Genomic DNA, 23,964 nt, shown 5'->3' on the forward strand with positions numbered 1-23,964 from the left:
CGAGGGCGGAGCGGCGGCGGCGGGCGCGGGAAGGCTCGAACGGGCGGCGGGGCCTGCGGTGAGCGGCGGGAGGGAGAGCGGGGCATGGCGGGTGCGGCCCCAGCGGGACCCGCGGGCGGGGCAGGATCTTTCCGGAGCGGGGGCAGCCGCGGGGAACGGGGGTCCCTGCCGGGGTCCGGCGGGCGGCTTGTCTGGCCTGCCCTGGGACGGCCGAGGGAGAGGCCCCGGCGTGCCAGGCCCCTCCGGGCCTCGGTAACCCCGGCCCGCATCCCCGCGGTGTCCCCGTCCTCACGCCCCATATCCCTCTGTCCCCCTCCCCTCGGTGTCCCCATCCTCACGCCCCATATATCCCTCTGTCCCCCTCCCCTCGGTGTCCCCACCCTAACGCTCCCTATCCCCGTGTCCCCATCTCCACCATATCCCCCTTCCCGAGTTGTCACCCTCCCTACAGTGTCCCCATCTCCCACCCCGTGACCTCATCAGCGTGTCCCTCATTCCCGCAATGTCCAATGTCCCCATCTCCTATCCCCTTGTCTTTTTCCCGATGCCCCCATCCCTCTGGCTCCCCCTAACCCCATCCCCATCCCCGCGATGTCACCATCCCTACAGTGTCCCTATCTGCTGTCCCCATGACCTCATCAGTGTGTCCTCATCTCCCATCCCATGCCCCCATCACTGTGATGTCACCTGTCCCCTGCTCCCTTCCCAGCAATGCCCCCATTCTCATGTCCTGTCCTGGTTTGGCCTGGAAGTGTGTTTCTGGAAAAGTCTAACTCAGACCAATCAGTGGTCAAATTGAAATTGGCATGTGGTGTGGCCACTGAGGATCTGGACACGCCTCTGAGAACACACAGAGGTTAAAAGCAGAGGATTCCCAAAGAACTCCCTCTTTGGAGTCTGGTGTCAGTGAGTGGAGTCTGGACCTCTCCCCTGCCCAGCTGTGTCTGGGTGGGGCAGGCCATGCAAGGTGCAGGGGTGGAAGAGACTTGGGATGTCTGGGCAGCCCCCCCAGAGAGAGTAACAGAGACTGTACTGGCAGCACAGCCGGGATGCACGAGTGAAGGTGCAGCTGTGGGAGTCCTGGGCAGGCAGAAGGGAAGATTTTAACCCCTTGGTAGAATAATGGAAACCTTACAAATACTGATCCTCCTGAATCAGAATGAGGAGAGAGAGATGAGAGATGAAATGGGCAAGCGTGAGGAAAGCTGGAAGAGGAGAGAAGAATCCTGAGTAGAAGAGATGATGGAGTGGCCTTGGGCTGGACTCTTTCTTGTATAGCCATGAAGAGACCCGTGTTTTTTCCCTGTGACCCAGAGACTGTATTTAGGGGGAGGCAACACCCGGGAGTCAAGAGTGAAGCAGCGGCATGAACAGAGACGGCTGAAGGGGGTGTGGGATGCCCTCTGTCTCCGTGGGGAGGAAAATCTCTGTTCATGAGGCCCCTTGGCCCCAGGGGCTGAAATTTGGGGGGGACTGGTGTCCTGAAGTTGAGAGACTGCTGCTTTTGGAACTGGGTGGAGCATCTTTAAACGGGGAGCCCTAAAAGCAGTCCTGGCCTGTGTCCAGTGGTGAGAGCACTGGACATGGGGGGGGAGAAGTCACGAGGGCCGATGTTCTCTGGGTGGGGCCATGGGTGACACGGAAGCACAGGAGGTTTCAATTGTGCTTCTGGGGGAAGCCTGTGATGCAAGGGAGGACTTCTCTCTCCCTGATGGATTTGAGGGTTGATTATTTGAGGGGTGGTGAATCTGTGGAGAAAAGGGAGGGGGGAGGAGGAATGTATTTGGAAGGTTTTCATTCTTAGCTTTGTATGTGTTCCTTTCTAGATTTGTAATGAATAAAGTGTTGTGTTTTTCCCTCCATCCCTGAATGGGAGCCTGCTTTGTTCTGTTCCTGGGTCACATCTCACAGCAACCATTTTGGAAGTATACCCTTTCATGGGGGCCCTGTCTGGCACTGTGCGAGGGTCAAACCATGACATGTCCTCATCCCCACAGTGTCCTCATCTCCCATCCTGTGTCCCCATCCCCTTGGTGTGTCCCCAGCCCATGTCCCCATCCCCTCAGGTGGTTGAATGGGTGGGTGTCCCAGCAGCTCTCGCCTTGTCCCCCCATCTGATGCTCTTCCTGAAGTGTTTCCTTTTAACTGATGCCATTTCTCCTTTTTTCCTCTCCATGAGCAGACAGGTGGGAGCAAGGATGCCATCAAAGCAGAAGCCGATGCGGTACGGGCACACCGAGGGACACACCGATGTCTGCTTCAATGACACTGGCAGGTAACAGCCCCGTTCCCAGAGCCAGGAGAGGAGTGGGCTTGTTCCTGTCTGATGCTTTCCCAGCAGTTTGATATTAGGAAAAACTTCCTCTCTAAAAGAGCAATCAGCCACTGGCACAGCTGCCCGGGGCAGTGGTGGAGTCCCCAGCCCTGGGGGGATTCAAAAGCTGTGTGGGTGTGGCACTTGGGGACAGGGATGGGTGGTGGCCTCAGCAGTGCTGTGGGAGAGGTTGGACTCGATCTTGGGGGGCTTTTTCAATCTGAATGATTCTGTAAGTTTCTCTGTCAGCCACTGCTGTGTGAGGTACTGGGATGCATTTATGGCCTGGCATGGTCTAAGAAATCCTTTGGGTTTTGCCTGTGCTGAGGACTGACTGTGTGACATATTTAGGTGCTCTGAGTTTAGAAATGATTTATTTATAACTTAAATGTAAGCATATATATATCCCCATGTATATATATATAGTAAGAATTATATATATATATCAACTCTATATTCACATTTTATGAGAGTGACCTCATAGATTTTAGCAGAAATCAGTGTAGTGTGGGAGTAAATACGTTTATGTATGCACTAAGAAATTAAAAATATAGTTGAAGGAATGCAATATTGGGATTGCTGTATTTTCATCTCTTCCTTGTGCTAGTTCTTAAATGTATAAATACAAACTATATATTTAGTATTAGCTTTTTATAGACTAAAAAGTAAACTAAAAAATCCCCAAGTCCTCTCAAAACAAACTCAGAGGATCCACCTTATATACTGGTTATGGTTAAGGTCCATATTATTTTAGTCCTTTCTTAAGTTCATTATCATTGCAAAAACAGTTCATAGGAGATGGTCTGCTAACAATCCCTTGAAACCAACAAAAAGCCTTGTTTGGCATTCCAACCAGATGCTTCAAAAAGGATTCAGATTCCTGGATGTTAACAAATCCTGTCTCTTTCCACAGCTGTATTGTGACTTCTGGCAGTGATGGAGATGTTAGGATCTGGGAAAACCTGGATGATGATGATCCAAAGTCCATTAATGTGGGAGAAAAGGCCTACTCATGTGCTCTAAAGGTAGGGTTGTTAACACAGCTCCTCACAGTTGTGGATCTTCCTGCAGATCTGCCAGCTCAGGGATGCTGCCTCTGTGGGTAACAATAAACAGGAATTACCTCTGACAATTCATTCTACCCCAGACACAGCTGTAGAGGAATTATAACTTACACTAAACTTGTGTAATGCTTTTTTCCCTCCTCTTCCTTCACGTTCAGTTATATTAATTTCTGACTTTGATCTCCATTCTGAGAAAGAAACCCAGCAGATTAAGCTAATTATGCAGTGAACTTTTTAGGCTGTTTCAGTGTTTTCTCACCGTGTGAGTTGCAAGAATTTTCCCAGCATAGGATGTGATCAAGTATTAGGAAGAAAGCCAAGAGGTTGTTTTATGTGGGGCCTGTGTTAAAGTCCAAGGAATTATAATCTGTATTAATCAAAACTTGCTTTCACAAAGTGAGTAATGGTTTGGTAACACTTTTTTTTAAATAATTGGTTGACATTTCACTCTCAAAAATGTTGTTTGGCCTAAAGATGCCTCTGACCCAGTGTCCCTGAATATAATTATGTAATAGAAAATAATTATTTTTACTATGCATGTTCATGTATTTGGCTTGAGAATTGTCACATTATTTCCTTCATGTCCATTCTTTTTAATATTACATTAATCATAGTGAGTCTAAAATATTGTCTTTGTGGTCATTTTAGAAGAGAAGACTTCCAGAAGCCTACATCACTTCTAAATATTGTGTATTTAACCTGGCAATGATAAGGAGAAATTTAATTGTTTTTCAAATACTTGTGATTTTGTAGAGCAGTATGAAAAAGGAAATAAATGAGTATTAACATATTTGTATTGCATTGTAAAAATTATCATTTGAAATCGTATTCAGAATTAGTGCCTTAATTGAATCCTCTTTCTTATGTCCTTTTTAACATACATCATGTGTCTATTCCTCAATACCAGTAAAGTCTATTTTCATAATTGATTTTTAGGGTATTTTGCTGTAGATTTCCATCACATTAATTATTGTTTCACAAACCAAGTGAGGTGACTTGAATGGATTCTCTTAGCAAATCAGTGGCTGAGCCAGAAATTGCTAAAGCTATTAAAGAATAGATGAGGAAAAATCCTGGGAAAAATTGAAAAAGGTGCTCCTAGTTTTGAGGGATGTGTTATTTTTAAGCAGTGGGAGACTTAAATGTCAGGCAATCCTTTTTCAAAAATTACCTTTCATTAATGAAATGCCATGAGGGACTGTTCTGAGATGTTGATGTAATCTAGGTGATAAATCTAGTCTCTTATTTTTTTTAGGTTATTCGCTACTGACTGCTGCTTCCTTTACCTTCAGGATTTTTACTGTCATTTTATACACCTTAACAAAAACCCCAACCACAATCCTGCCTCCCCCCCAAAACATACATACAATAAAGAAGAAAATAAGACATTTCTTTATTTTAAAGTTTTACTGCTGTGTACAACTGAGGAATAGTATTGTCACTCAAAGAGGTATTATTTTCCAAGAATAGGATAATTATTTCTTTTGTTTTGCACCTTTAAAAATTTGGATTAATTTTTAGTAAACATCTGCCTTCTGTTTTCTGCAAAGAAGTGAGATATAGTTCATGAACTACTCATCTTTCCCTGATGGCATTTAACTGAGAATTCCAGTCCAAGGGTGCCCTCTCCTGATGCTGCAGCAGATCTAAATAGCATGCAAGTTACTTTGGTTAAAGTGATAAATTATTAAAGTTACTTTGCTTGTCTGTATTTTTGGGTGGAAAAAATATAAGTTAAAGAGTATTTTCTGTACTACTTTTACTATCAGATCTTTTTGGAATGAATGAAGTTAATCTGCCAAAATATTTGGGGCATCAGAGCAGGATTTTTGTCTCTGTGGCATAAATATCTTTTAACTGATAGATTTTGTGGCTGATTTTGTTGTCAGAATGGAAAGCTGATCACGGCAGTCTCCAACAACACTGTCCAAATCCACACATTTCCTGAGGGAGCTCCAGATGGGATCCTCACTCGTTTCACCATGCCTGTCAACCATGTCACCTTCAGTCCTGATGGCACCAAAGTTGCTGCAGGATCCAGGTAATGAGTGAGGAAAAGCACTGCTGCCCTTCAGAATCTGGAAACTCCCTCGCAGGCTGGTTGTTACCAGCGAGGTCACGAACCCACAAACCTCTGAGGGCTGGAAAATGCCTTCGAGGGCATGGAGGGGAAGAAAGGAATGAAGGGGAGTTTAGGAAACAATGCTCTGGGAGATACTTGATCCACCAAGTAGTTTTATGTAGAAGTCTGGTGTTGTGAAACAATTTCTTTCTGAAAACACTCTCTTGAGTGTTTTTCAGCTCTCAGTTGAAGCACAAGTGTTCACCCTTCTGGATGCCTCCTCTCATCAAGGATTTTGTCACTGGGAGCTGAGGATGATGTCCCAACTGCTCAGGATCATGGAGCTGCAGATGAATGTGCACATCTAAAAGTTAGATTGGTTCTGATTTGTGTGAGAGCTTTGAGTCATTCTCTGGCATAAGCATCACTGATCTGCCAAATGATAACAGATGACACTTTCAAGACTTGCCTGAGGGGAATTTAATATGTAGTTTAGTTCTTTTCTTAGGGCAGCATATGTGCTTTTGCAGCATATACTCTAGTCCTTTAACAGAGGAGGCAAAATAGCCAGCAGGCAATGGATTTTTGAGGATTTTTTTGTGTATTTAAGGCTCAGGTGATTCTTAATTGGATTTGGGGAACTCTTTGGGCAGTCATAGCTAATTCAAACTGTCTGCCACTCTTCTGGAATTTTGCTCCACGGGGGAGATGGCAGAGATCTGCTTCCTGACTCCTCTAAGTGTGAATTGAACCAGAAAAGCATTTTGGATGAACGTGCTGGACTGTGAACTCTGGCAGCAGCTCCACCAAAACTCGGAGGCTGGGCAGTAACCACTGTAATCCCCAGATCTGACAGGGATCATGGCTTTGGGCCCTCTGCTAGTGCTTGTTTCTCAGAGAACAGCTCTGCCCCAGGATCCAGCTTTGATTAGAGAGATTAGGCAGACAGCAAACTCTTTGCTGTTTCTAAAACTTTTATAACCCCCCAGAACTCCTGCAGCCTGGCTGGGGCTCCCACATTTTTAGGAAAAAGAGCTCACAAGACTGTCAGGCCACCCCTCAGTGAGGTCTCTGTGTCATACTAAAGGAGAATGGTGAAAGCCATGAAGTGAAGGAGTGCAGCTGAGAAGAATTGCTTTTATTTGTCCCAGATTTCTCCATTTTCATATGAAATCTTCAAACTTCAGTTGTATATGAATTTAACATCCAACTGGCTGCCAAAGTTAGCATGAATTACTTGAAGGAGGTTAAAAGTAATGGTTAACCCTATAGAATTAGATCCTAAAATGAAATTTCTGAGGGTATTGCAATGAGGTTTCAAAGGGAGCAGTACTCGAAGTTTATCACAGGAGCTTTTTGTCTTAGGAGTTAGGATTGATATTTTGAGTTAAACTGCAGCATTGGCTGCAGTTTTGGAAGAAGGAATGAAATTACTAAAATCCTCTCGTTGTATCTGATGCACTAAATAGTCTTAAAAATCCTGTTAAAAAGTCACACAAAATAAACTACTTGCACCATCTTTTTTAAAAAGCCACTTGGCCAAATAATTGTACTAATGAATATTGGTCACACTCAGTAGATAGTTCTTGTTAAGCCATCAGTTCTCTGGTATCTGAGCAGAGATTTTTATTAGGTCATGTAGAATATTTTGAAGAGATATATGGTCTGTGTGTGCATAATATCTTCACAAACAACCATATTTTATAAATTTTGACATGAACAAAAATAATTTTCTGTTAAAACCAGTCTGGCCTGACTCCTATTATAACAAGCCTGAAGATTCTCATTTTCCATTACATCATATAGTGTTGAGAGCTGTAACTTCCCCAAAAGATATTTAATGCCTAATTTCTATTGCCATAAAAACATAGTTTGTCATTGTTAATGGCAATGTTAACAATTTTCTGTCATTGTCATCTGCAGTGACTTTATGATCAAAGTTGTGGAGGTGACTGATAGCAGCAAGCAGAAAACATTCCGAGGACATGATGCTCCTGTTTTAAGCCTTTCTTTTGACCCCAAGGATGTTTACCTGGTAAAAAAAACCCATTTCTTATTTTCTTTCTGCTTTAAATCTCATTTTCCTTGGAAAAAAAAAATTACCAAAAAAAAAACCAACCAGTGACTGGGCAGATGAGACAATTTCATTTCATCTGACCTTGCTGGTGATGGAGTGTCACAACTTGTTGCATCCCAGGAGAACTCAGTCTTTGCTTTACTAATCAGTTACTGTCTGTGTTCTTCTGGAATCTAATTTAGAGGAGAAAAGGTGCCTCACTAAAGATATGTAATATTAATTTTGAGCCTCTTTTGCAAATAAATAGCTCACTTGAAGTATGAGGGTTTGTAATTACAGCAGCTTGGAGCTGAGCACAATTATCGAGATGACAGCATTGGAAAGTTTTAAATCTTAAAGTGGTTTAAACAGGGAGGATTTCTTCTTAAAACTGCCTGTGTTTCCTGTGTGTGTGGCATTGGTTATAGGGATTTTTCAATTTTGTAGCATTAATTTCTCCATGTCTTTAATTATTAATTTGTTTACTTCATTCTCTCACCGAGGCCTCGGCGAGCTGTGACGGTTCTGTCAGAGTCTGGAACATTGCAGATCAGGTAAAGGCTGCCCTTTCCACCTCAAATCTTTTCTAAGCAATGCAGGATTTCACAGACAGCAAGAAGAGCTGGACTGAAATAACCCTGCTGGAGTAGGATTTTCCTTTTGGGGATGAAATCTAGCTACACTTCACAGAATACTTCTGTCTGCTTCTGGGAGAAATTCCAAAACCTGATTATGAAATGTTGCCTGGGTAGCTGTGTTTTGTTCTTCCTGCCTGTGAAATCCCTGATTCCTTCCCTTCATCTCTCCTAATTGGCCAACACTGTGAGTGCCAAGGACAAAATGAGGATAGCAACTGACATCAGATTCCTCATTTCAGACTTTCAGGGCTGAGGTATTTTGATTATAATAAGCAATTTATTAACTGTAGTAAACACATATAGCCTCTGCTCTTAGAACTCTAAGGAACCTGAGAATTTCAGGTGAAGGCTTTAATAAGGCAGTTCTGCATGTGGATATGGCATTAGTTTTGCTAAATGCCACTGACTGGAATAAGAATCCCTGTGGAATTATTCCTGTAAGTGCAGTTGAAAATATCCCCCCCACACTTGTGGCTTGCTACTTTTTTAAGACACAAGCATAGTTGTGTGAAATCTCATGTTCCAGACTGACAGTGGCTGCCTTCTGGGGAAATTATATTGAGAATGTTCCAGGGTTGGGGCAGTTTGATGCATGAATCTGTGCTGTGATTTGAGATTGCAGCCATTCATTCTTTATACATCTGGGACCATATTCAGGCTGTGGTGTGTCACCTTGCTGCAGTTGATCTGGGTTTGACAAATGCTTTTTGGCCACATTTCTCTATAACCTAAGAATAGATGGGCTCATTTGTTCTCTACTTTGTTAAAAATACATGTTCTGTGATCTTATTTCTGTTACAAGTAGTTTTATTGTCATTAAAATAGTTTCAGGGCTACATTGACAAATTATTTTTAGGGCAGTATGTACTACTGTATTTTCATGAAAGAGATTGTTTCAGTTCAGATATATTTCTTCCTTTTGCTTTTTTCCCCCACCTGTTTCCTTTAAGAATTTGTCCTAAACAGCAGATTTTTGCTGAGCTAAAAAGCTTATTTTTTAAAATTTTGTTTTCAGACATGCACGAAAAGCTGGCTGCTGCTGCAGAAATGTAATGATGTGATAAATGCTAAATCAATCTGCAGGCTTGCCTGGCAACCTGGCACTGGCAAGGTAAGAGACATTCTTTTATCAGATCTTAATCCTTCTTTTGCCTCTGAGTCCAATGGTAGAATTCAATCTGGGCAAGCCTAAATTGCACCTCCTGGGAGTAAGGAAAATATTTGGGGTGAAGTTCCCTTTTAGGAAACATAAAAAGCTGGAAATGGCTCCTTCTTTAAGCTCCAGACTGAGTCTGGCAGGAGTCCAGCTATCAGCCCTAACCAGCATTAAACAGCCTTGGTGTGCTTGAAGAGGAAGGAACATTGTACACGAGGGAAATAATCAAATTGTTCACAATAGAGCATCAAAGGAGTCCTGTCCTTCTCTGCCTTGAGTAAATTTTGCTCTAGTCAGTAAGTATTTCCTCAGTAAGTTGCTCCCTTTCTTTTCACCTGAAGATCAAAGTTGCAGCCAGGGGGGGTCAGTGTCTTCTCCCAGGTCACAAACATCAGGACAAGAGGAAATGGCCTCAGTTTGCATCAGGAGGAGGTTTAGGTTGGATATTAGGGAAAATTTCCTCACCAAAAGGGTTGTCAGACCTGGCCCAGCTGCCCAGGGCAGTGGTGGAGTCCCCATCCCTGGAGGGATTTAAAAGCTGTGTCCATGTGGCACTTGGGGATGTGGGTTAGTGGTGAAGATGACACTGTCAGGTTAATGGCTGGAGTTGATGACCTTAGAGGGATTTTCCAACCTGAGTGATTCCATGATTCTTCAAAATCCCTGGCTGCTATGACAGTGTTATGTTTCAATTTTCCATGGAAGAGTGAATGTCACCCTCAGTACAAATTGTTTCAATATCCATATTGCATAAAACCAAATACTTTCCATTTCTAGGCTAATTCTTCACACACACATGTATTCAAAATGTAAGCAGTTGTCCTGCTTCTCTTACAAAGCAAATTGTTAGAATCCTAACAAAGATAAATCCTAAAGAAATAACCAGCCAGTAACATTTATATGGTTTTATGGAAAATGAAATGAGCTGGTTTAGGAATCAGCTATTAAAATCAGATTTATTGAGAAATTGAAACCTGATCAAAAGGAGTCTGGGGAGGGAGGGTAAAGAATCACCTAAGCCTTGTGCTCAGGGCATTGAAAACTATGTGTGTGTGTGTCATGTTTTGATAAATTAGAACTTATAACCTTATGGTGCAATTCTCTGCCAGAAGGAAATGAAGATTACAGTAAAAACAGGCATGTTTTGCTCTGTTGCCTGTGGAAAGCATTAAAGAACCTTGTAATTTAAATTACTTCAGCTTGCTCTCTCAGTTGGCATGGTTGGGATGTTAGAGAGCTGTTAAATCCTGAGGCAGTCACATCTGTGAGGCTTCTGAATGAAGAAAATGTGCTGCTTGAGTGTTCTGTTTGACAGGTAACTTGTTCTAAATGGTGTAATATTTTTCCTTTGAGCAGCTGCTGGCAGTTCCTGTAGATAAAGTTGTTGAACTGTTCAGAAGAGAGAGCTGGGATAGTCAATTTGATCTGTCAGATGCCTCCATCACACAGGTAGGTGCAGAAACCAGGGGCTTGTTAAATACTCTGTAATTTAAATGTTACTCTGCTAGAAATTGTCTTCTGCACAGTACCTCTTCCTGGCCCCCTTCTCTTGGTAATGATTGTTCACATTTTCTGTTAATTTCCCATCCTTTTGCTTTCTGTTGGAACTCAGGGCAGAGATGCTGAGTGGTGTCAAACACCTCCAGTGGCTCTGATTCCCCTCCTTCATTTATAGTAACCCACCAGGTCTCTGAAGTCTGCTGGTGACTCACCCACTGCAGCTGAAGAACATCTGTTTTCACAAATTGCTCTAAATACAGAGCTTTTTAGGGAAAATGTCAGGAGTATTGTTCCTGTATGGAGCAGAGATGTCACTTGTTCACTTTCTGTTTTACTGAGCTGAAATTTAGTAGACCTGACTGTGCCACCTTCTTTCTTTTGGCCTCACTATGTGCTTGGGAATTTTTGGGTTGAAGAGAACTACCTTCTAGTGTTATTAAAATGCAGAACACACAGCCTTGGATTTATGGGACTGTATGAAGTTCAAAATAAATAAAGCAATGTTTAGTGCTGAATTTGCAAAATACACTCTGCTTGTTTCTGCATGTCTAGAATTGGGTTTTGTTTGGCCTCATGGCACTGTTTAATGAGAGAAGATGCATGTTCTGAAACAAAAATATCTGTGCTATCTTAAAGAGTGTTTTTTTTAAGCAACTGTTTTTATAATAGTCTTTGAAGAAAAAGAGCTACGTAACCCCAGCCCATATGCAGAAGGCTGGATATGGTCTGCTAAAGATGATTATATATTTATATTTTTTTTATTCCAGATTGTCTGTGTGCTTTAAGCTCCAGAATAGGAATACTGTGCATGCATTGGTCACTTTTTATTATTATTTGTTTTATTTTTTGCCTTAGCCCTTGAATGTTGTGGTCTGGTCTCCTTGTGGGCAGTTCCTGGCAGCTGGAAGTGTGGATGGGAATTTAGTGGTGTGGAATGTGGAAACCCAGCAGTGCATAGAGAGGTATTCAGTGCTGTTCCACAAATCAATCCCCAAGTTCATCTCTTCTTCTCAAAATAAAATTTTATGGTCTTTTCTGTAAAACTTTTTTGTGCACAAAAGTGTAGAACTCTGCCTCTTGAAAAACTGAGATTTACAGGGTTTTCTGGTTTAACCTGTCAGGCACCTTAGGGAAGGGACTTGGATTTTGTTTAAATCCCAAAATCATTCTTTTTGTGTACATCTGTTATTATTTTTGAAACTGATGATTGAGTAAAGGATAGCTTTGATTGAAACAAAATTTCCTCTCATCCTAGTAACATCTTTTCTAGAGGGAGAGGGAAACACAGGTCAGTCAGTCAGCCATCCTCACCTGTAAACCAAAAAGGACAGACTGGCAAGTGCAATTTGGTTAATTAAAGCTCTTAAAAAACCCTAAATATCCCCCCAATTAAAATCAAAGGTGTTATTAAATGAAGTAGAGAAGAAGAGAATTACCTGAATATTCTGTGTAAGAAACATTATTGTAACTGCAATCTCTATGTTAAGAATTATTTACATCTTATGTAAATAATTAATGGGATGATTTTTGTAAGGATAAAGGGTGGAAAAGATAGAGTATTAATTTATCAGTTTATTCAAGAGAAACAAATAATATTCCTTCTATAACTGGATGGCTCTGGAATAAATGAGTGCTTAGGAGTTCCTTTGTGTTCTAAATGTGTATCAGGAAGCTGTTGTTTTAAAAATCAATCAGAATCATATTCTTAAAGCTTAAATTATTTTCTTTGTAGAAAGGGAAGACTTGCTCTGTTTTTGTAGCAGCTGTTTACTCTGAAGGTGGCCTATTAATTATCTTATTATGTGTAATATAGCTTTCTTGTACTAATAAAAATTATCACTTTTTGCAATAACTCTTGAAGGGGAAGGTTCTGCCCTGAGGACTTTACTAAAATTCATTATTTTCATATTCTTTTCAGGATGAAGCATGAGAAAAAATACTCAATTTGTGGACTGGCATGGCACCCTAAACATAAACAAATTGCTTACACAGACAATGAAGGAAATCTGGGGCTGTTGGAAAATATTGGTGATGTGGAGAAGCCCAATGACAAGGTGTTCAGTACCAATGACTTCTTGAATGAAATTCATTATTTAGGTTATGTGGAGCACTCTGTTTTGTGCTTTGCAAGTTCCCTCTTGTGTGTTAATTTATTTCTTGAGTTCCATGTCCAGAGGAAGTTCTATACTGACGGATAATCTGGTTGTAGGTTGCCAGTGCAGTGGCCAAGGACTACAATGATCTGTTTGATGGAGATGATGATGATTATTTAAGTGGGGATGTGATTGAACCACCTTCTTCCCCAAAAACTGGAGAGAATGAGGATGATGCTGATGACCTTATGCAACCCCCAGGCCACGGGAGACGGGCAGTAATTGATGATGATGATGATAACTCACTAGGTACACAATGAACTGGTTTTCCAGAGCTCTTTTACTGGGATGATCTTTTAGCATCCTCTATTCAGATATATTCTGCTTTGTTTTTCCAGAGAAATCTTGACTGTTTGAAATTTTTTAACCTATATTCTGTCATAATACTGTGTGTGAGATTTTTTTTTTTTCTTCTAGATATTGGGTTGATAAAAGCTAGTTCTGGTCTTCTTGAGAAGGAAGATGATGGTGATGATCAGACTGGTGGCTTTTCAGCTTTGCCACCATCATCTACACAACAGCCTTTCTATGATGGGCCAATGCCAACCCCCAGGCAAAAGCCCTTCCAGTCTGGCTCCACTCCTGTGCATCTGATGCATCGATTCATGGTAAATCTGTGTGGTTATTTAGATTTGGAAGCTGGTTATTTAGATTTAAAATATTAGTTTTGTATTTAATATTGTCCATTTCATGTCATGTTTTAATCTAGTCAAATAATTTTTTAATACTTTACAGTGTGAAGCTAAATAATGGAAGGTAGCTTTATTTTCATGCAAGGATTCCATAATGTTTTGGTTTACATTTCAGTTGCTTTGGAAATAAATACTTTGCTTTAAGACAAAATCAAGCTATGCAGTTTGTACCCGTGCTACTCAATTCTAGCAAATGCATTTAAAAATTCCTTTCTATGTCAGAACTGTGGATAATTTTGTGCTGTTAAGACTTGTATGTTAAACATTCACTGTAAAGTTCTTTTACACTTAATTTAGGAAGGAGAAAGATGGCTGAGCAGTGAAAGTGAAACTACTTTCTGCCTAATTCAGCTGTTTGAACCACAAATCCTGATTACTCAGGTCTCCAATCTTTCTCCAGCCTGCCACCCACTCTGGTTCCAGATGAAATAACTACAGCAGGCTGGTTTAGGGCAGCATATCTGATGGATTTAGGACACTTGCCTTGATGGGTTTCTTTGGGTGTGTGGTTCCTTCTGCCAGGTGTGGAATTCGGTCGGAATCATTCGCTGCTACAACGACGAGCAGGACAACGCCATAGACATCGAGTTCCACGACACCTCCGTGCACCACGCCACTCACCTCCCCAACTCCCTGGGCCACACCATGGCTGACCTCTCCACTGAAGCCATCCTGCTGGCCTGTGAGAGCACAGAGGAGCTTGCAAGGTAAGTCATGGCCTTGCTCTGCAAAACCCCATAACAGGGAGGTGCTTTTAACTTGCTTCAAATATTTCGGCTTTTGCTATCGGCTTCTGTCGATTCTGACAGATTCTGATTTTTGGGTTTTGATCGTGCTTTTTATTTATGGGTGTCTTGGTTTGAAAAGACAGGTGTCTGCTAAGGAAGGCAGGAGCCTTCCTTGAAATGGAAAATGCAACCTCCCTCCCTCAGAATTATTGCAATTTTGAAATCAAAAGGCTTTCAGGCGAAGATATGGGAATAGGAATAACAGTTCTTTAATAGGAAAACTAAAAATACAAATGCAATAGTACAAACAAGCAAACAAAAAAAAAAAACAAAAAAAAACCAACCAAACAAACAAACAAAAAAAAAAAAACAAACCAAAAATACACTGAGTCAGAACAGGACCTGTCCCCCTGTGGGTCAGGGTGGTGGCACAGTCCCATCCCATGGGGGCTCAGCCCTCCTGCAGTGCCAGCTGTGCTTCTGCTGGAGCAGGGATCCTGCACAAGGTGGGGTTTTCCTCTGGAGCTCCAGGGCTGCTGGAGATGGGCCTGCTCTTCCTCTGGGAATGCAGGGCAGGAGAAAGCTGCTCCTCTGGGAATTCAGGGCAGCAGACAGCTGCTCCTCTGGGAATGCAGGGGGCAAAGGCTGCTGTGCTGTTCCAGGCTCAGATTGTATCCAGGTAGGAATGCTTGGCTCCTGCCCTGGGCGGAGCATCTCCCCATGGGATGCTGGAATTTGATCAGCCATGCAGGGACACTCCCTGGCCATGGACAGCAGAGATCTCCTGGAGGGAGGATTGGCTGTGGGAGAGATAAAGAAAACTGCCCCATGGACAGAGAGAACTGCCCCAGCTCTGACAGATGGGAATAGAATACACACCCAGCTAAACCTGAGACAATGGGATCACTCTCAAGGAGGATTTTAGCTTCCACCTACTTGAAGACTTCAAGAGTATTGAAAAATGTAATTTGTTTCTTAAGAATTTCTTCTTAATTCCTTTTTCAAATGTATGTATACTGGAAACTTTACACAATGCAGACTCAAAGGAAATTGTAATCATGAACAACAGTTTTTCAGTCTGCTCAGATCAAAGATTGGTCATAAGAGTTCAGCTATTTCTTTTCACACTGTTGCTAAGGAGATGTTTGGAGACACCCAAAAGAATTTCAAGTGTGGAGAAGACAAGTTTATGAAAACCATAGAAAGGTTTAAGCAGCTGGGCCAGCTAAACTCTATTCTTGCATTTAAGAACAGTTTCAACAGTATTTTGTTGTTGGTTTATGTGGAAATATCTTGAAGAAAGAGCTTTCTTCTTATTTTCACACATACAGCCTTGTGGTAAGTTGAAAAGCATCCTTTAAAAGTATTATTTGTTATATATTGGTTGACTGATTTTGAAAGTGTCAGTGTTTTCCTCAGTGGAAATGGGTAACCTCTCAAAAGGCACAATGTCTGTGGATTGGTCATAGGCAGTTTTCAATTATTAAGAACTGAAGTTTCTAATATTTTTCCCCTTTGAAAGATACCTAGTATGACTGACTTCTAATGAGGGCTGACATTCAGGGTGCCAAGGAGGACCATTACCTGCTTCCATCTAAAAAATCTCCCCTCAGACCTTTTGACTCTCTCTGCTTCAGGCTTTAGAGACTTTAAATCTACAGTGCTGGGGGTCAAGCTGGCTCTTCAGTTTTTGAATAATAAGAGCAACACCTTTGCAAATGACCACTTCAAATTTGCAGTGCCACCTGTAGTTCCATCAGAGATCTCAGAAAAAAAATTATTATACTGGTGTATTTTCAGATATTGTATTTACTTCATGTTGAGATGTTTGTTGGTTCTTTGTCTCTGCCTTAGCAAGCTCCACTGCATCCATTTTGGCTCCTGGGATGCCAACAAGGAGTGGACTGTGGATATGCCCAAGGAGGAGGAGATTGAGGCCATCTGTCTGGGTCAGGGCTGGGCTGCCTGTGCCACCAGTGCCCTGCTGGTCCGTGTGTTCACAGTGGGAGGAGTCCAGAAGGAGATCTTCAGTCTCCCAGGCCCAGTGGTGTCCATGGCAGGACATGGAGAGCAGCTGATGGTTGTTTATCACAGAGGTAGTTTTCTCCCTTTTGGTTTTTTTTTTTTTTTTTTTTGAACTGGGATTGTTTTCAATCTTCACCTCTCACTGGCTTCACACACTAATTAATTTGTTTGTAATCACCAGTGTTTTCTTCTTCTTTTCCTCATGGTGTTTGTCCTTTTCCTCTTCTGGGTGATGCTTTTACAAGCACATCCATCACAACCCACAGACCTGTGACTTCTGACAGCAGAGCCTGTGTTTGGTATTGGGATGCTGAGATTAAACTGTGGGGAAGGGGAGAATTTTACAACACTAAAATTAATAAATTAAATTTGGGTTTCAGATGTGACAGAAGGAATTACTACAGGAAATTAAGGAAGTTGTTGTTATGCACATCTCGTCTGTCCAAAATATCAAATAGTTGTGTGTCTGACAGTGGTATCCATGGGTAACACTGCATTAGAATTAATTTTTGATTCAAAACTAATTTAGCCAATTCTTCTGTTTTCTAACACAATCACTGAACAACTTCTTCCTAGGTACTGGGTTTGATGGGGACCAGTGCCTTGGGGTACAGCTGATGGAGCTAGGAAGGAAGAAAAGACAAATTGTGCATGGAGATCCTCTTTCTCTGACAAGGAAATCCTATTTGGTGTGGCTTGGATTCTCTGCAGAAGGTATGAAACACCTGCATGAGAGGTGATGGGAAATGCTGACACTGCTGGGGGGATTGCAGGAAAGCTGGAGAGGGACTTTGGACAAGACAAGGAAGAATGGCTTCAGACTGCCAGAGGGCAGGGTTAGGTGGGATATTGGGAAGGAATTCTTCCCTGTGAGGGTGGGCAGGCCCTGGCACAGGGTACCCAAATAAGCTCTGGCTGCCCCTGGATCCCTGGAAGTGTCCAAGGCCAGGTTGGACAGGGCTTGGAGCAGCTTGGGATAGTGGAAGGTGTCCCTGCCCATGGCAGGGGGTGGAACAAGATGGTTTTTAACATCCTTTCCAACCCAAACCATCCTGCTATTGTATGGAGAAGTTTGGCTAATTAATGCCCTTTCAATAATGTAGATCTTGGGACTTGGACTTTTTCTTCCTCCTCGACAATAAACAAAATTCTGTTTTTCTATTCTTTCAATATATTTTTCAGAAATCTTTAATATTTTCCCATTCAAATGTTATCAGAACTTGTTCTCCTGATTGCTTTTCCTGCTCAGCCAAAAGAAATAAACTCTGTTAATACACCATAAGAGCACCCCAACCCCCTAAAATTAGTAGCTTGGGTGGACCTTTTATAATAAACATAAAAATTAATTGTATAATAGCTGATTTCCTTTGGGAATCTGCCCAAGCAGTATAAATTCGATTTCTCCATAAAATGTTTTAATTTTGAACTTGTCAGTTGACCAGCAGTGGTGCTGGCTGACAGAAGGTGGCGCATCTCTCCAAGGAAACTGCCTTTTCCAAGCTGATTTCTGCCGTGTTTGGGAGAGAGGATGTCTGTCTCAAATAATGTAAACCATCATTTCCCAGCTGTACCCACCACTCCCACCTTGCTGGGCTGTAATTTGCTGCCTGCCAGAGGAAATGCTCTCATTTGTAACAAACAGGTACCCCTTGTTATGTGGATTCTGAGGGAGCCGTGAGGATGCTGAACCGAGGGTTTGGCAACACTTGGATTCCAGTGTGCAACACCAGAGAGCATTGCAAAGGGAAATATGATCATTATTGGGTCGTTGGCATCCATGAAAAGCCCCAGCAGCTCAGGTCAGATAATTCGTGCTTTGTTTGTCTTGGTTTTCAGTCCTAGAGAATCCTTTTCAATCTCTTTTTACAAAACTGCAAACTTCAGCTGGTGCTGAAACAGGTGCCTGGTAAATATGCACAGCAAATGGTAACTCCCCAGATGGAATTCTGCATGGAGGATTCTTTATTAAACTGGCTTGGAGTAACTCATTAGAGTTTTCTAATTTGTGACTGATTAATTGGCTCAGAGGTGTGTGTGTACTTTATTGACACATTCATAAAACTGCATTTTGCTAGAGAAACTTTCTGAAGTTATGGTGGCTGTTAGAAATCGACTTCTGCTTTTGATGGCTTTGGTTGTTTTTTCTTTTTTTTTCCAAGTTTTTGGGGTTTTTGCTATATTTTTTTCTCCCCATTTGTTTTCCCCTTTTTTGACTTAGAAAATAATTCAATCCAGTAACTCATCTGCATCATCAGACACAGATAAATCAGAGCTGTTATTTCATTAATATTTAGACTGTGGCCTTGAAGAACCATTTTGTATGTAAAATGCTCAGCTAAAAGCTAACCATTTCTTTATAAAATGTTATATTGGTGTGTCTAAGTAACTGTTTGTCTTTAGTGTGACATGCATGGTGGACATTTTGTTGCTAAGCTTTATTTGTAGCAGTTTTTATTCAGTGGTCTGTGTCCTTTTCCTACCAGGGCAGAATCCATCAGCTCACATATTTTACTGAAATTTAGACTCTTTTACTTTACTAATTACAGACAATTGTAGAGTTTGGTGGGAGACTGAATTTTATTTAAACTTATGTGGCATTCTTCATAATACTCTGCTTTTTTGGAATAAGGGTAATAATTTGATACCTCTGTTAAAATGTCACTTCCCTGTCTGTTTTTCCCTCCAAATCCTTATGTTGGCCTCCAGAAAATTCACCAAAAATGTGCAGATCACATCACATTGATAAGATGGTCAACTGTGAGTCTCTCATCCTGAGTTTTTCCTTGTACTCCAAGAGGGAGAATGCTGCTCTCTGAATTGTTAAGCACATTTTACTCAAAGCCAGCAGCATAATGAAGATAAGGAAGGGGGAGGGTTGTTGGAGAAACAGCACATGCCTTAATTAAGAGATAGCCAGAACACTGATGCTTCCTGTTCTTTTTTTCCAAGTCTCTAAAACAGCAGCTTAGAAACCCACATGTTTTTGTCAGTGCTGCATTGGTGCTGCAGGAAACACAGCTCTTCCCCAGTCAATGGTTTGCTTAAGTGATTGTTACCAGAAATTACTCCTTTAAATATAATGAAGCAATAAGTCTGTGCCTTCAGTTGTTCAATGGTTTCTGATTTTAATATATTGCATTTACTTTTTGTAACAGCTGTTAAAACAAACATTCTGTGACATCAAGATCAGAGTGTATTACGTGCCACATTTGGAGTTTAAAGTGTGAACAAGAGCTGCATGTGCCTTGCTGGTTTTGAACTCTTTTCTTGCTTGCCATATAAAGATAACCCTTTATCATGCAATCTTACACATTGCTGTATTTTAGCCAGTTGTTTAATTGCTACTTTCCAAAGGACAAATCCTCTTAATCTTGCTGCTTAGGAGACCTGGCTTGGATGTGGAACATCTGGTGATGTTTTGTTTCTGTGCACAGGTGTATCCCTTGCAAAGGAGCCCGCTTCCCTCCCACCCTGCCACGACCTGCTGTAGCAATCCTGCCTTTTAAACTGCCTTATTGTCAGGTTGAAACAGAGAAGGGACAGATGGAGGTATGGAATGGTGTGGAGTCCACAGCTGGGGGGCTCAGGTGTCCCTGGAGTGGGGATGACACAAGACTCCTATAAATCCCCTGTGCTGTGAAAGAGGAACAGTGCAAATCCTGAGGAAAACATGTGGCCAAAGGGGTTATTTGGGTTCAGTGTTTTGTGGAGCCTCTCTGGTTTGGTTCACACCTGTTCCTAGAAGAGCACAAAATAAAACTGGCAGAGCTGATGCAAAGTGGTATTTACACATGATCTGTTTCTGACTGCTGAAGTCTTTCTCGCTCTTGTTTTTTTTAGTGGGTTGTGATACCAGATTTGGGGATCCCAGTCAAGATGCCCTTGAATATGTCTGGGTTTTACTATTTTAGATGTCTTTCAGAAATTTTGTTAAGTATCCAAATTCATAATCACTGAAAACACAGGTCTTCTGTCTTGGCTTATTTAGAGTCTGTTTGAAGCAAGATGTGCCTGTGGACAACTTTTAGAAAAAGAACTGTCTTTATTCTTCAATTTCTATTGGTTTAAGTATTTCAAACTTGTAATGCTCAGCTGTAATGCACAAAAGAGAAATGAACATACATTTCTAACCTCAGCCTTCGAACAGTTTAATGCTATTTGAAATTTATTCTCTTTGATAGAAGTGTAGATAAAAAGTGTCAATAGTAAACACCCTGACATTTTTAATGAATTCTTCTTCATTTGGTTAAGTGTTTTGTTCTTTGTCTGATACTTTGCCATTCCTCTTTCTACCCAAAATAATGGGATGAGAATGCCAGGAACTGTTGATTTGGCTTGAGGGAATATGTGTAGGTAAAGAAAAGTTATTCTAATACATCTGATGAAAACATACTGGTTTTGAAAAGTTTATAATCATTTTGAACAAGGCTAGCCTGGTCTAACAGCCATACTTGCATTATAGTTTCTGTTTATGTGTCTCTCAGGTAAACTCCTAAGTTTGCTGAGTTATTCTGGAGCACTTCCAGTTTGCTGTGGGACAGCAGATAAAATCACTTGTTCTAGAGCTGTCTATCCTGATAGTATATTGGTGAACATGTAGGTTTCATCCTGCTGCAAGCCTGTCATGTAAATGGAATTCAAAATACATGGCAACTGTTTGGATCAGTTTGTGTAAGTGTGGTTGTTATCCATCTTTTCCTTGGTAGGCATTGACGTGAAGGAGAATTGTCTGCCCCTCATCCTCATTATCAGAGGAAAGGAATGTTTAGGAATAAGTGGATAAAATACATTGTAAATTATTATGTATTATGTTATGGACTGTTTTTCCCCTCTGAATTCCAACACTTGTCTTTCCCCCTGTTTTTCAGGAGCAGTACTGGCGTTCTGTTTTATTTCACAGCTACATGGATTACTTGTCAAAAAATGGATACGAGTTTGATGAAAATGCTAAAAATCAGGCAGTGAAAGAACAACAGGAACTCCTTATGAAGCTGTTTGCTGTAAGTACAAATACATAATAGAAAGAATCCCTAAGATTTATCCCTGGGACTGCAGGTGCAAAGGGCCAGGTTGGACAGGGCTTGGAGCAACCTGGGACAGTGGAAGGTGTCCCTGCTCATGGCAAGGGGGTGGAATGAGATGAGCTTTAAGTTCCCTTTCATCCCAAACCATTTTATGATTCTATAATTTATTTGTAGATGGCATCTGATGTAAATGCTGATGTGATTCCTCTTATTAGGAGTCTGGCTAGTGATTGGCAATCCAGCTAGTTCAGACTCAGGTAAAAGTGGGCTACAGTGTGAAGTGTGGGGGAAGAAGGAAATAACAAAGCTTTTCTTTGATCTGTAGCTCATGATTGTTGATGTCTTATCATTATTCATTCACTCCACCAAGACCATGATATGCTACTCCTGGGGTCTTGAGGGAGCTGTGGAACTGAGGTGTGTGACTCCCCAGGCTCCTTCTCTTGCAGCTTTCCTATAAGCTGGAGCGCGAGTCCCGCTGCGTGGAGCTCGCTGACCTCATGACCCACAACGTGCTCAATTTGGCCATCAAATACGCCTCCCGCTCCCGCAGGCTCAACCTGGCCCAGCTCCTCAGTGAGGTGGCTATGGAAAAAGCCTCAGAGCTGGCAGCAGCACAGGAAGATGAGGAGGAGGAAGAGGATTTCCGAAAGCACTCGAGTGCTGGGTAAGGCGAATTTCTGTGGCTAAAAAACTGGGATGGTTTTTGCTGCTCTGGTGAGGTTTTGATGCACTTCTGTGGCCCACAGTTTGCAGGGAATTTGTGGGTGAAGTGACAGCTCGAGTTGCTCTGCTTGGCAATGATACTTTGAAATGCCACATCCTTGGTGGTGATTCGTGAGGACTCATTAGTCCCAGGATACCAGCACAGAGGGAAATATCTCCTCTCCTCACTTCCTGTGTGCCTGTGTCCAGCAGCCTCAGAGCCAAAGCAGGCTCAATGCTAAGTTGCTCTAACTAGAATTTTTTCTTCCCACATTTCCCTACCTTTGGTTGAATCCCACCTATTTTTTTTCCCTCTTCGTCTCAGTCTCTCAATCTCGATTCATTCCACACCTGTCTTAAAATCCTATCTTTCTCCACCCATCCCTTTCTTTCAATATCCCATCTCAGTTTATTTTATTTAGTCTTATTCCCTCCTAACTAATCCCAGCTCTTCAAAACGATGGAACATATTACAGGTTGGCTTTGCATTCTTTTTCTCTTTGTGCTATCAATCTTTCCTCTCCTTCCTGCATCTGCTTTGTGTAACATGATGAGGCAAAAGGTGTGTGTCTGTTTTGGTAGGTTTTTTAAAATTGTCATGGGATTACTTTTCAATATATTTAAATTTATAATAGTAATTATATATATTTATATTCATTTATGTCATATTGTTGAAAGCAATGTCTCCCTATAGCAATTTTATGTATGAAGTTTGGGACTTATTTAAGCAAAAGGAAGTGATAAGTCCCTGAACTTATCTGTAGCCTTTTCCTTATTCTTCTGTGTTAAACTGCACAGTCAAAACTAATTTCTAAATATTCTGGCTTGTTTTTCTGGATCCTGTGTGGAAGCTGTAATCTCATGTCTGCAACTTCACTCTGAGGGTTAAAGTCCATCAAAATCACTAATACTGATTGCTTTGGTTGAAAGAAATGGGCTTTTTGTTTATGTATATTATACAGATTTTGGTAATTGGCAAATTTTAGGAGGAAAATGCAAGAATTGTACATCCTACTATTTGGGAGTTTAGAGAATAATCAGATTAAATATTCAAACTTGATGCCTTCAGTATGAAATTATATATCCATGTTATATATATATATACACACACACCTATTATATATGTGTATATATATAAAATACATATATGCAGCATATATGAATATAATGTGTGTATTCATGTTTGCAGAAAAGTAATCTGATGATACTGGAGGTATATGTGTTTACATGAAGATTAGAGAAGATCTTTAATATTTGCATTTATATTTGTTGCAAAATGTTTTGGCAATGAAGTTGTGGAGTGGTTAATGAATCTTTAATAATCACAGTTTAATCAAGGTATAATGCACATAAATGCCAAATGTTGTTGTTCTTATTGCCTAAATTAGGTAAGTGAGCTTGCTGTCTGTTGTTTCAGTTTTCCTGCTGACTTGGTGACCACTTCCTTTCTGCTGAATTCCTTCCTTTAGTTCCAGCAGCTCTGCCACCAAGTGGGGTCAGCTGCCAGGCAGGAATGTTCAGCAGGACCAAGAAGTGGAAGATGATGAAGAAACTGATGCCTGTGAGGAAGCAGAAGAAACTCTGGAAGTGCATAAAGAGAGTAAGAAAAATACATTCTCTGAATAGACTGGGAGTTATCCAGACAGCTTTTGCAGACTTAATAAGGAATTAAGTGGCTGCATATTCCAGCCTGTGCCTGCAGTAACTGCAGAGAAACAAGTTCACTGTGTGTCATCTGCTGTGTCACAGCTCTGTGTGCTTTGTGCTCAGTATCCATTAGAGGGGCCCTGGGGGACTTTTTCCTGTTGCCTGATTTTATTCCTAAAGGACTGGCTCACCTTCTAATC

The 23,964-nt window shown here is 41.5% G+C and overlaps 1 protein-coding gene across 3 annotated transcripts in view; it reads left to right on the forward strand.

The window, feature by feature from the left end:
- The first annotated feature begins 19 nt into the window (after positions 1-19).
- The window catches only part of WDHD1 (WD repeat and HMG-box DNA binding protein 1), a 28,526-nt gene continuing 4,581 nt past the window's right edge, over positions 20-23,964 (forward strand). The window contains exons 1-20 of one of the 3 annotated variants that reach the window (XM_064423085.1): positions 20-58; positions 2,183-2,275; positions 3,228-3,339; positions 5,268-5,419; positions 7,364-7,475; positions 8,000-8,050; positions 9,150-9,245; positions 10,647-10,739; positions 11,646-11,752; positions 12,709-12,844; positions 13,000-13,192; positions 13,361-13,551; positions 14,158-14,342; positions 16,218-16,459; positions 16,965-17,102; positions 18,031-18,187; positions 19,823-19,937; positions 21,257-21,388; positions 21,862-22,079; positions 23,587-23,717. In XM_064423085.1, the coding sequence (XP_064279155.1) occupies positions 2,199-2,275; positions 3,228-3,339; positions 5,268-5,419; positions 7,364-7,475; positions 8,000-8,050; positions 9,150-9,245; positions 10,647-10,739; positions 11,646-11,752; positions 12,709-12,844; positions 13,000-13,192; positions 13,361-13,551; positions 14,158-14,342; positions 16,218-16,459; positions 16,965-17,102; positions 18,031-18,187; positions 19,823-19,937; positions 21,257-21,388; positions 21,862-22,079; positions 23,587-23,717 (2,638 nt within the window). In that variant the 5' untranslated portion in view covers positions 20-58; positions 2,183-2,198. The other 2 variants (XM_064423087.1, XM_064423086.1) reach the window with 2 other exon arrangements.

This window comes from Passer domesticus, chromosome 6 (assembly GCF_036417665.1).
Source record: "Passer domesticus isolate bPasDom1 chromosome 6, bPasDom1.hap1, whole genome shotgun sequence".
Classification (NCBI taxonomy): domain Eukaryota; kingdom Metazoa; phylum Chordata; class Aves; order Passeriformes; family Passeridae; genus Passer; species Passer domesticus.